At 42.9% G+C, this 13,199-nt stretch overlaps 1 protein-coding gene across 10 annotated transcripts in view; it reads left to right on the top strand.

The window, feature by feature from the left end:
• Positions 1 to 10,985, top strand: part of Kiaa1217 (KIAA1217 ortholog) — a 488,613-nt gene extending 477,628 nt beyond the window's left edge. For all 10 annotated transcript variants that reach the window (XM_051205692.1, XM_051205695.1, XM_051205691.1 and 7 more), the window contains 5 exons: positions 1,904 to 2,017; positions 6,022 to 6,099; positions 6,212 to 7,801; positions 8,304 to 8,426; positions 9,151 to 10,985. In XM_051205692.1, coding sequence (XP_051061649.1) covers positions 1,904 to 2,017; positions 6,022 to 6,099; positions 6,212 to 7,801; positions 8,304 to 8,426; positions 9,151 to 9,651 — 2,406 coding nt within the window. In that variant the 3' untranslated portion in view covers positions 9,652 to 10,985. The remainder of the gene's footprint in view (positions 1 to 1,903; positions 2,018 to 6,021; positions 6,100 to 6,211; positions 7,802 to 8,303; positions 8,427 to 9,150) is intronic.
• The last annotated feature ends 2,214 nt before the right edge of the window (positions 10,986 to 13,199 follow it).

Genomic DNA, 13,199 nt, shown 5'->3' with positions numbered 1-13,199 from the left:
GTGGTTTGGTGCACCCCAGTGAATCTAATTTCTTCATGTGGAATGTAGAAAACAATAAGCCATGTCAATCTTGTGATACTGAATCTACTCTGGTTTTCATGGTATCCATGGTGATAGCTGCCAAAATTTCACTCCTTGCATTTCATAAGGAAAATGGACTGCTGAGTGTTACATTGGGGGTGAACCCTATGTATACTCACATAATCTCACAGAGTGTCCTGGGTCAAGCCCTCCACCAAGCAGACTCCATGTGTTAGAATGGTCAGAAACTTACTGATAAGAAACAGATATACAGTTAGTGACCATTGGGTTTTTGAATGTTCCAATCTCAGCCCTCTAATAGGAGCCATATATTTGTCATAGACACTTCTAGCCACCATTCTAGATGGTCCCTGCCACATTGAGAGTCCTCTGTCTTCAGTGTCTTTTGTGATGATCCCTTTCCAGGTAGTGGGGAATCTGGCATCAGGCTTCTTGTTCTATAATTAGCTTTTATAAAGAGACTGAAATTCTCTAGCTCTGTAGGGCCAGCTAGTTTGCCTATGTGTGCTCTTGAGTTAGACCCCAAGCACGACAAGAAAACTTCAGTCCCCTCCAAGGGTAGTTTCCACTAAATAATGTCCTGTGTTCAGGTGACTGGGCATCAGAAGGAAAAGCTCAGAGGACATAGCAGGTGGTCTCAGTAGGCAGGCCTGTGGATAAGTCAAGCATATCTAGGACAAGCCAGGATTTGGTTTCTGAAGAATAGATTGCATCGAGGGCAAAGATGGCCAAAACAGAGAGACAAGTATTGAAGGCAGAAGAGGATCTCTGTTGCCAGCTATGTCCAGATGTTAGGACAGATGCTAAAATGTTCACTTGGCAAAGTCACAAATTCTTCTTTCTGCCTCCTGAGGTGTTTCCAGATGTCAGTGTTTGACACAAACAGACTATTAGGCGACTGTTTCAGATTATTCATTTCAATAAGTTCTTTTTAATGCTAATTGCACATTAGAATTACTTGAGCATTTGTGTGGAAAATTCCCTACAGCCCAGAGATTCTTATTTACTTGTCTTTTTGAGTGAGGCCTGTATAGTGGTGGTGGGTTGTTGCACAGCCATGAGGACTGCTGATACTAAGCAGCGTTGGACTCAGAGTTATCAGCTATCCTCCACAATCATGGTGTCAAGAGACTCTCCGGATGGCCCCAACCCTGTTAGACTAAAGCAGTACTTCTGCTCTTTATCTACAAACTAGTCTCCCTGGCTCTGTTTACATGAGCCAGCTGGCCCCATGGTTATATCCAGAGCTTGGCAGCTCCTTGGCCATCCATGTTCATGTGGTGTTAAAAAGCATTCATTGCTTGGGAAGAGGTAACAGATCTGGGTGGGGTCTGTGACTGCTTCAGAGAATGAACAGGTGTGCATTATTTCTTTCCAAGTTTAAAATGTCTTATGTGTTTCTTCCTATCATCTCAATAAAGCTGATTTTAAAAAATGAAGAACATAAAGATGTCTTTTCATCTTGATTTGTTTATGTATTTGCCAACATGAAAAGATCAAAACAAAAAGCAACACTAAGTCAAATCAAGTTAGCTTGAGAGCATTTCTTTTCTCTTGTTGCTAGATATTGAGCCCAGATTTTCATGCCTGCCAAGCATGTACCTGTTACCAAGCCATACCTCAGCCTAGGGGTATTAATAGTTTCTAGGGCTCTGTCCATTTCATGTTTATAAGGAAGTTTTTGCTTAGAGCTCAGCCAGGGGCCAGCTTGAGGCCCTGTGGGATACAGGATTTCAGGATGCTGCCTCCTAGCAGGAGCCTGCATGCAGGACCAGGGCTGGGGACCCCATGTTTGGATTCCCTCCTCTTTTCTGCTCTGTACATTTGGACCCCTGTTAACCTCAGTATTTTAATTCCTTAGGCATTCCAGAAGTGTTCCTTTACGGATATAAATCCAAACAGTCATGCTGAGCAGTCCAGAGCTGACCTTAAAGACACTAGGCCAGGCGCCACAGTCCCACCTAAGGAGAAGAAGGTAACATGTGGTAGCTATACGTTCACCACGCAGTCAGATAGCCCTGCCCTGCTATGCTACTAACACAGCACTCCTGCACTTGACCTCTTGCACTTGGCCTTCCTGTTTTGCTCTTTCCCTTTTCTTTTTAAACTAATGGAGATACAGGTTTAGAGTGAGATTAGAAATATCTGGCTCAGGTTTCCATAGTAAGTGTCGTTCCCTGTGAGTATAAGACAATAACTTCCCAAAATATAGAATGTTTACATTCCAAGAGTTTTAGACCAACTCATTGGAAACAACAACTACAAAAACAAACCAACCAAAAACAGAAATGATAAGATAAATGCAAGTTTTTCTTGTTTTTAACACATCTCATGGAAGTTTAGAATTACAGAAACATACCTATATACACATTGAAGTATGCCAAATGGGATCCTTGCAAACTACAGCCAATCTTTGAGGTATAATTTTTAAAACTAGTAAGTATAGCTTTATACTTATGACTTCAAAGAAGAGTCTAGGCTGTGTAGCAAAGCATCCATTCATGCTGAGAAGAAAGCTGCTGGCACCAGTGTCAGAGCTACAGTGTGAAGCTAAATCCAGAGCATTTGGGATTTGAGGATTCAGAGCCATCTGACCTTAATCAAGGACCAAGAGTTTAACCAGCTCAAGTCCTAGCATTTCCCACCAGAAAACTTACATTACAGATCTGAGGGATGCTGCTTTACTTACTTTTCCCCATTTTTAGAATTCCTTTTTTAATTTCATTACTTTGTTTTAGATAAAGAAAAACAATAGTAACAAAAAAGCTGCAAGGTTGCCTACTATCTACTCCTCCTGGATCCCTTGGCTTTCATATAAGCAAACTTAGTGAGGTAGATCTATCAGACCACAGAAGGCAAATCTAACAGCCTTCAAGGGGCCTGCTCAGCTCTGGCCCACCACCATAACAGAGCCCTACTGTGGGTGGAGTGATCTGCTCGACAACAGAGGGTGTCTTTATGCACCAGGAAGTTATTAGACAATGATAGACAAAGCTGGCTCATGCAAAAACTAAACCCATGAAATCACCCAGGAAATAGGTTCCTTATTCAGTATGTGGAATTTCCCCATATGACTTTATTACTAATTTGTAGAAGGCCCCTGGCAGAGCCTGGGATGTCATATTTGGATCAATGTGACCATCCTAGAACAGTAAGTGGAAAGCTCCTATCTCCCAAAGGTCCGCTCTGAAGACCACAGTCTCATTGCAGACTTTTTCTAGTTGGTTCTGATGTTGCATGGGGTTCTTGTATCACAGTGTGAAGTCACTGATTGGAAGCACGGTGCCATGGGAATGCCAGTGGGGCATTGTTGAGTACCCAACACTGGGTTTGTTTGCAGGTTAGGTACTCATTTTGGATCATTAAACTGAGTAGATGCATCACTTTGCAATAGGCAGAGCTATCAGACTTACCCTGTTTTTGTCATTACTAACCTCTTCATGGCCTATTTATCTACCTTCCATAACTTAAATATTTTCTCCATTGTTTTTCCTCCTACCCTCATGAAGCTCCAGCCTGGTACTTCACATTTACAGTTTCCTCATGACCGAGTCTCTATTCTGTTTATTATCTATACACACGGAGCATGCTTCCCCCAGCCATTTACATCATTTAAATCATGGAGCTCATAAGCAAATACTAAAGAGGGTTTGTTGCCTTTCATGCAAAATTGTGACCATCCATGGCTAAGAAATTGCTGTCAATTTCCCTGAATTTCATGTACTTGATTTGATGCATTTATCCCTTTTTTCCCCTAGCCCACTGATAAAATACAATTGTCCACATGACATTCAAACTAGTCTTCAACTCAGTTATTTCTGCTGGCGTAGTCCCACTACCAAATTGTATTCAAATACCCATATTACTGGGTGAGACTGGAAACATTTAACAGTGGACATGGTGTGGCCCTAAACAACCAGTACCAATGCCCTTCTCCCTCCTCTATCCCTAGTAATGGGCCTGGCAGGGGACTTGAGTTTATACATAGCCAATATTTTCTTTAATTCAGAGAGTAAACTTTTACTTGGGTCCTAGTGAAATATGCGAATTCCATGTTTGGAACAGAAATGTTGGGCTGGATCCTCATTTAATATTCTTCTGAAATCTTGTTTTTTTTTTTTTTTTTTTTTTTTCTTTTTTTTTTTTTTTTTTTTTTGTGTGTGTGTGTGCTACATTAGTTTGTTTTATAATCTGAATTTAAAATCCCACAGAAAAACATACATTCTATTGCAGCAGCAGCAGTACTGTCCCTGTCTTGGGGAACAGACAAGTTAACAGGCGTGACTGGCGGCGAGTGCACTTGGCTCTTTGTCATTAATGGTGTTCCCTGTGGTTAATGCTGACCTATTGTTTATGTTATTCCTTCAATGTATGTGACTATTCTTCCACTCTAAACCAGGGCAGTAGTGTTAACTTTGGTCAGCCTGGGTTATTGTGCTTTGTGATGTTGCAATTGCTTTAACCAAACAGCCATCATTGGGATTGTATTTCACTCTGTAACTGACATCACATCCTCTTGGTGTTCTACAGCTAGAAAGGCCAGCAGCAGTACCCTGAGAAAAGAAAGTACCCAAATATTAGGGATAGGCAGGAACTGGAGCTACTCATCCAGCCAGGCTAGAACATAGTGCCCTTAGGTGAAATGCTCTGATTACCTGATCCTTCACTGCTTTTGGGGTCTTCAACCCTGAGTCTTAGTGAGACCCCCCATGGATTTCTTTACATCTTAAATTATAGAGAATTAAAGCTGCATCATAAAATGCAGAGAATAAAAACTGACTATGACATCACAGCCACCATCTTGGCCTCAGATACCCATTTTGTATTTTCTTTTAAGATTACAGTCATGCACCATGTAACAATGTTTCGGTGAGCAATGGACCATATCTATAGTTGTGATCCAATGAGGCCCTAACTGATGCCAGTCATCCCCATCACACAGCTGTGCTGAGGTGGTTTGTGGTGGACTAAACGTGTCTACTTGATGCTGATGTATGAAAGAGACAGTTGCCTCTCCTGCCTGATGCGATAAGGATAATAAAAGCTGTCACTGGTTTATGTAATTTTCTATACTTTATACGTGTCTTAGAGTATGCTTCTAGTGATGTGAAAACCAAAAGCCATTGTAACACAGTGACCACCCAGGCAGCAGCTTTATACACTAGTGTGCTGGATCTGTCCAGAGCATCCTGAGGCCACACACAACAGTAGCCTAGACATCTACTGAGTGTAAGTACACACTAAGATGTTTGCATTCATTTGTTAGACCTAACCCTATTGTTGAAGACCACATGGCTACCAACTGTGGAGTATTAGCACTGCAAATTTAGATGTAATCATCATGGCTGTTATTCACTTGAAGGTTATTTGAACACAGTGATGACCTGCAAAGACGTTTTCAATCTGTCACTGGACCGTGGAACATGATTTTTGTTCTAGTATATGACAACCAACCCAAACAGAACTCCTTTATTGGCTGATTTCTATAAACGAGTTGGAAGGGACATTTTAAAACTCTGTTCTTGTTCCTTGGTTTATAGGCAAAACAAAACAGAGATGTAAAATAAAGGGTGTGTCCAAAGCCACATCATTAAGAAGCAGATGTGTACCAGAATTCTGTGCTTGCCCGGCCCCCAGTGTGCTTCCTACGTGTTGGTTTTAGATTCTGCTAAAATCACAGACAGGCATTGAAAACAGAGTTATTAATGGCTCCATTCATTCTCTTACCTGCTCCCCCACAAAATTGGAAGTACTTGAAATATCCCACTAATGGAGACTTTCATCTTATGCAAACACAGGGAAGTTTTGGAGGCTGGAGAACAAAGCAGTCCCAGGTAAAGAGAGCTGTAGGGATCGGGTTGGTGTGTAACACATGTGCTTGGGCCACGCGCATGTTTGGAAGTGTAATTAAACGATAGTATAGTCCACTTTGGGGAGCATGTGGTTTGTGGAGTAACGTGTCCTACACTATTCTACCAGAATTTGGAATTTTTCCATGAAGATGTACGAAAATCTGATGTTGAATGTGAAAATGGCCCCCAAGTGGAATCTCAAAAGGTGAGTTTGCCACATCTGGGTTCCAACTGATGCCATACGGTTTAATTACTTCCCCTCGCAGATTCTTTTCTGATTAATGTGTGTGGTTTGCTTTTTCCACTTTGCCTCTCAGGTTGCTACAGGGGCTCTGAGACCTAGTGGCCCTCCCATGTGGGAAAGAACAATGCTGACTAGTATGTCTGACACAACAAGAACACCAGAATGTAGAGCTGACACCTTCATGGAGGAAAATTCCACACCCAATAAGAATGTATTCAGAGACAGTAAACACTATTCCCAGAAAAATGTGCCTAAGGTCAATTTTAATTTCACTGGCATGAATTCATTAGAAGGAGAAACCAACAAAGGGTCTAAGGTCTCGGGACTGCAGTGTGCTCTTCCTGACAGTGAGAATCAGAAGTTGAATTCTGGAAAGATAAGAGAGACAGGCCAACAAGGACAAGAAAATCCAGATAAGAGCCACATTCCTCCCCCTACTAGATCAGCAGAAATAAGTATTCATGATGGCAAAACACAAGATCATGATGCTGATCTTGGCCAAGTTGTCCTAAGATCTAAGGTGGGTAGGCACACTAATATGAACACTAATGGGGATGGAGAATCAACTCCAAGTTCTCCCAGTGAAGAACACACAGCCACTGATAACATCGCCTTCATGATCACCAAAACGGCTGTCCAGGTGCTGTCCAGTGGGGAGGTCCATGACATCGTGAGCCAAAAGGGAGAAGACGTACACACAGTCAATATTGATGCAAGAAAACTGACAGCCTCTCAGCAAGAAGGGGCTGACGGTGAAGAGCCAGTTGTGTGCCTAGACAAGAAGCCAGTTATCATCATCTTTGATGAACCCATGGACATCCGATCTGCATATAAGAGACTTTCGACCATCTTTGAGGAATGTGATGAGGAATTAGAGAGAATGATGACAGAGGAAAAGATAGAAGAGGAAGAAGAGGATGAGAATGGAGACACTGGAGTTCAGACCTCTTCCCAAAGGTCTCCTAAGCAGGTTGACTCAGGAAGTGGTAGGACGGGACAAAAGGCAGAGACACAAGCACTGCCCCAATCCCAGTCAGCAGAGATGCAGACTCTGGGAGGGCAGGAAGTTCATAAAGCCGAGCAGAGAAAGCTTGGCTCAGGAGAGTCTCCAAACTGGGGAAACAAGTGTGACACAGCTGATGACCAGTTTGAGAGCCCCAAGAAAAAGTTTAAGTTCAAATTCCCTAAAAAGCAGCTTGCTGCTCTTACCCAGGCAATCCGCACAGGAACCAAGACCGGAAAGAAAACCCTGCAGGTGGTGGTCTATGAGGAAGAGGAAGAGGATGGCACCTTGAAACAGCACAAAGAGGCCAAGAGGTTTGAAATCAACAGGTCACAGCCTGAAGATGCCCTGAAAACCTTGGCTCGGAGGCAAGAGCAGCGCAGTCTTGAAGGCACAGCTCCAACTTCAAGGACAGACGAAATTAGGAAAAATACTTACAGAACGCTGGACAGCCTGGAGCAGACCATAAAGCAACTTGAAAATACAATCAGTGAGATGAGCCCCAGAGCCCTAGTTGATACCCCGTGTTCTTCCAACAGAGATTGTGGTGCAAACTCGCCCCACGTAGCCCAAGAGGTCTCTCCCAGGTCCTTGCTAGTTCTGGATGAAGTGCCCCCTGCCCCAGAGCCCCCCACGTCCATATCTTCAGCTTCACGTAAGGTATCTTGGTCTGTGAAAAATGGAAAAAACCCAGCTGCTTCTTAAACCTGTCATAATCACAGTAGCAAAAGGTGTCTTGTGGTTTAATCGCTTCCTTTCAGGTGGCTCACATTTTTTTTTTTTTTTTTTTTTTTTTTTTTTCTATTCGTCATGTACCCGTCTCTCCTCCCTTCTCCGTCGCCTTCCAAAAACAACCGGCAACTAGGTGTCTAACAGCTAATCAATTCTGTTTGTGCCTCTGTTGCTGATTGGTGTTGGGTCCATATCAGGAAGCTGGGTCAGCTGTGTGCTGTTGGTACTCACATTAAAATCCAATTGATCGGCAGTGAGCTGTTGATTCTGTTTGATTCTTCTGATTAACCCAGTCGGTGTCTCCTGGGTCTGTCTTGCATGTAGGGTGCTAGCTTCTCAATTGACCTTCTCTGCACACAGTGGGGCAGTGTCGGTAAGATCCACTCACCTTCTTCTCTTTGTCTCCCCTCTCTCACTGGTCCTTCCCCAGGGCTCCAGTACCCCCACACAGACAAGCCGGATGCCAGTCCCCATGAGTTCTAAGAACAGACCTGGAAGCCTGGATAAGCCGAGCAAACAGTCCAAACTGCAGGATCCCCGCCAATACCGTCAGGTAGTTTTACCTTAAACCAAATTTTGGATGGACACGATTGCAATTAAGAAGCCAGTCACTGACTTAATTTATACCAAATACTGTGTTTTCTTTGTGAGATATCATTTACATAGAAATCCTGGATCTGGGGGCATGAAGAAAGTCCAAAAAGAACCTGTGTTAAACTTTTCATCACACTCTTGCATGCGTACAATAAAACATCTTTTCCTTTGTGACTTCAGACCTTAACTGTTAACACATGGTGCCAGGCCAGTGGCGGTTTCTTTGCTGAACATATTCTTCATCAAAACCTCTTGGGAAACAGAGACAAACCAATCTGTCTTGAACTGCTCTTGTCACCACTACTAACATCTGTGTTGACTGCATTGCTTTAAAATCACATTAACTGCCCCACATCAAAAGCACATTCACACTCCCCACCCCAGTAACAGTCCCTGTGCATGGCTGACTGGCACCGTGGATGCCTGTGGAATGCGAGATGTGTGGTCTTCCTCTTTGTTGCTTCCGTACCGCCTTTGCTCTGTGCATGGGTGGTTTGAGCCAGGTCCAGATAAGCACAAAACTTAGCTCAGGCCGCAGACTGTATGGTTTTTTTTTTTTTTTTTTTTTTTTTTTTTTGTTTTGTTTCCTGAATGATTCTCAAAAGGGCTGTGTTGCCAGGCCCTGTGTGTTGATCGTGTTACCAGCTTTCTGACAGAGTGTCTCCCGCCATCTTTGTTTGCAGGCTAATGGAAGTGCTAAGAAAGCTGGTGGGGATTGTAAGCCTACTTCCCCCTCCTTACCTGCTTCTAAGATTCCAGCCCTTTCTCCCAGCTCTGGGAAAAGCAGTTCTCTACCCTCTGCTAGTGGTGACAGCTCTAACCTCCCCAATGCACCTGCTACTAAACCATCGATTGCTTCTACCCCTCTCAGCCCGCAAGCAGGACGGTCCACTCACTCCACCTCTCTCATCCCCTCTGTCTCTAATGGCTCCTTAAAGTTTCAGAGCCCGCCTCATGCAGGTAAAGGCCATCACCTTTCCTTTGCACTGCAGACTCAAAATGGCCGAGCTGCCCCTACTTCCTCTTCCTCGTCCTCCTCCCCTCCCTCTCCAGCCTCCCCCACCTCCCTGAATCAAGGTGTCAGGGGCGTCAGGACCATCCACACTCCTAGCCTCGCCAGCTACAAAGCACAGAATGGAAGTTCAAGCAAAGCCACCCCATCCACAGCAAAGGAAACTTCATAAAGGCCAGATTCTATTAGGCACAAGGTGGAATCACATTCTTATTTTTAATTTTCAGCATCTGGAACAACTGTTTTCACAAGAGAATGTACCATAGTGCTGTACTGTTCAAGGCTTCATGCAAAGTATGTGCTAAATACCAAGTGTATAGATTGCAGTCAAGCTTGTTTTTTCTATTGCTGTTGTAATTACATAGTGTTTACTGTCTAGATTCAATACCTATTCAATGAAGAAAGCATGTGTTATGAAGAGAATATGGTGAGAGTGAGGAGGCGTGTAAGATGAGCTGTACTACGCATGTAAAACATGTATGATTCCAGAATTTTAGTATGTTTTGTATAAAAATATTTTTCATTACGGAGATTAGAGGTGAACAGAGAGATACACAAGTGTGACTATATAAATTGTAAAGCATATATTATGATATTTTCTTTTATTTTAGTGTTATTTAGCTTTATTACAGATTTCTATTTTTGTCAAAAATGTCATTGTTCCTTTCCAGATCTTTTTTGCCAAAACATTTTGATACTACAGCATTGTACATTTAAAAGTAGCATGCTAGACTCTAAGCCAATGAGCTTCTACCCAGCCCATAGGAAGAAATTCAGCCAAACTCTTGCTCTGCCACCAAAAGTATGGATGATAATTTGCTAGCCCGAGCACGTTTGTTTTCTTTTTCTTTGCTTTTTTTTTTTTTTTTTTTTTTTTTTCTTCTTCTTTCTTTTTTTCCTTCAAGAAAAAAATGCCATACTATTATTCTTTAGCAGTTTTCTTTGGAGTATCTAAATCCCATTTTATGTTTCTTAGACCTGGTAACCCACACTATTATATTGTGGATTTTAACATGTACACTTCTGTATGGTTCTGTACACTGAGGAACTTTTGTAAATATATAAATATAAATAGACATCGAAATACTGTATGTGACAGCACATAGAGTAGTTTTCCCACACCAAAGTTACTTTGTATGCATGCTCTAAGCTTCTCTATTGGGATGGGCAGAAATGGAAGTATCCATATGTTTTTAAGAAGCTACAAGTTTGCACAGCTAGAGTGGTTTTGTAAATAACTGTATTTGTATAACACAGCCATGTAACATACAGGACTGACTGTAAGCAGAGACTTCACAAAACTAAATAAAGGGCTGCATGCTTATTTTTTTGTACCTTGTCATTGTAACTAACTACTTCCTAGACAAAGAGCATGTAAGTATTGCCACAGGGTCTCTGCTGTGATGGTATTCTGAGTAATGTGTAGCCACATCTACTTATACAGCAGTGCTTCTCCAAAAGCTCGGAGTAGCAAAGGATGAGTTCCTAATAAACTAATTGACAGTGTGGTTGTCTGAACTTAATTTCCGGCCTGACTCTTCACTAGGGCTTCTGGGGGTTTGGCTGACAGAAAATAAAGCTTCGTACAAGTTTGCATACACATACTCATTCAGCAAAGGAGCTTTTGCTGCTTCCTTGTTTTGTTTGTTTCTTTTTTGTTTTTTTTAATTTCTAGAAAAGTAAAAAGAAGATGTCTTTAACACTGGGTTCAGGGTGGCTTTTGTTTGTTTTGGTTTTTGGTTGTTGTTTTTGTTTGTCTTCTTCGGTCCCCAATTTTGAATTTTTGAAATTATTTTATGGATATGGATATTCTGCTCAGATGTGTGTCTGTATACCACATTCGTTCCTGGTGCCTGTGGTCAGAAGAGTTGTGTCAGATCCCCTGGAACTGGAGTTGCAGCTGATGAGAGCCTCAGTGTAGGTGCTGGGAATCAAACCTGGGTCCCCTGCAAGAGCAGCCAGTGCTCTCAATAACTGAGCTGTCTTCCCGGCCTGGAGTTCTCTGTTTTAAGAGAAATGTTATTGGTGTATAGGAAACGTTTGTGCAGCACAGCCCATGTTTTCATTTACAAAGAAAGGGCAGAAGACAGAAGAGAGGGCTCAGTCAGTAAGGAGCTGCCCTGCGAGTACAAGGATTCTGAGTTTGCTCCCCAGAACCCACAAAAGCAGCTGAGTAGAGTGGTGTGCCCTTGTATTCCAGCACTGGGGGTGAGTGAGACAGGCAGGTCCTTAGAGACTGTCTGGCTAGCAAGTCTAGGTTAACCCGTGAGTTCCAGGCCAGTGAGATAACACTGAGGAGCAGCACCCAAGATTGACCTCTGGCTGTGGCATGCATGTATGCACACACATAAATATAGACACACACACACACTGGCAAAGAATTGTTAATAATAAAAATTCCCAGATTCCACAAACAACCTTAGGAACCTGCTATCATTACTTTTCACATCAGAAGACACTTAAATTGTTGGTTAGCTGTCAAGAGTGAACAGTCACACTTTATAAGACCCAAGCTTCAGGCTTCCTGAACATGTCTTCATCAGAAATACCTTCTGAGACCTCTACTCACAACAGTCATGGCAGCCACCAAGTTCAGTGGCTCTTAGGGAAGTATTTCAGCATACAAGATCCCAGCATTCCCATCCCGTTCAACAGTTCTATAATCTTGACAAGAGTTCATAGGCAACACCAGCTCCTAGAATTATAAGTGTTCTATGTGACTAATAGCTAGCTAATTCATGCTGGTGTCCTTGGCCCTGTTTATGGCCGAACTGAAAAGTTTTGCTTAAGCATCTAACCAGCAGGTTGGGGCTTATTTTGACATCAGACTTCTCAGAGCCCTGGCAGAGTTCGGCAGCTCATTCCCTTTGAGCCAGTCAGTGTCAGACAGGTAGGGGCAGATTCCCTGGGCTAGAGACCTCTCAAGGCAGACCCAAACCAGCTTGCTGCTTGCTTCTTCCAAACATCAAGTGTGTACCCTGGATGTGTGTGTGGGGGGGTGTCCTCTCTTCCTGTGAGGAACAGGGCCCACTTACACACAGGCTCCCCATAGCCATGCGTAGCAAATCAGCAGCAGGCAGAAATGTGCTTGCTCAACACTCATTTCTAAGTCTGACACCCTTAGCTGCATTAAGACCCCCTCCTCCTTGGGTTGGTTCCTCATCTCACTGACCACAAACCCAACACATCCTTCAGCAGCTAACTACAATCAAGCCTAATGGTTAACACCCAAGACCAAATGGTTTCTCCTTCACATGAGTTTTCTTTAAACCAGCCAATCTCTCTGAAGGCCAAGGAAAATGGTGAGGATTGTAATAAAGGAATATTACCCCCCCCCGCCTCCCTCCTCCAGGGCCTCTTGTACCTGCTACCAACCTGCTGACTGAGCTTTGTTCTGACTCACCATCACTCTGGCTCCACCCCCATCAGCACTCAAAGGCCCTTAAATAATAAATTACTTCTCTTTCCTGTATTTTGTGTTTAAGTTCTTGTCGAACACGCCTATACACCCAAACCTAACAGGGTCTCCTAGACAGTGGCTGTTCTGTTTGAGAGCACTCCAGTATAAAGATCTCACAGTCAAAATAGAATTCACACAATGAAGGTCACAAGCACACCTTGGTTATTTTAACATCTAAAGTGGGTGAAGGGTACAGCTAGAGCAGCTGGCTTCTCGGGTTAAATTATAAATAGATATTTGCTTAAGAATCATTTGTGGTT

Source organism: Phodopus roborovskii, unplaced genomic scaffold (assembly GCF_943737965.1).
Source record: "Phodopus roborovskii unplaced genomic scaffold, PHOROB, whole genome shotgun sequence".
NCBI lineage: Eukaryota > Metazoa > Chordata > Mammalia > Rodentia > Cricetidae > Phodopus > Phodopus roborovskii.
The sequence above is the reverse complement of the archived record's forward strand: the minus strand, read 5'-3'. Positions and strand labels throughout refer to the sequence as shown.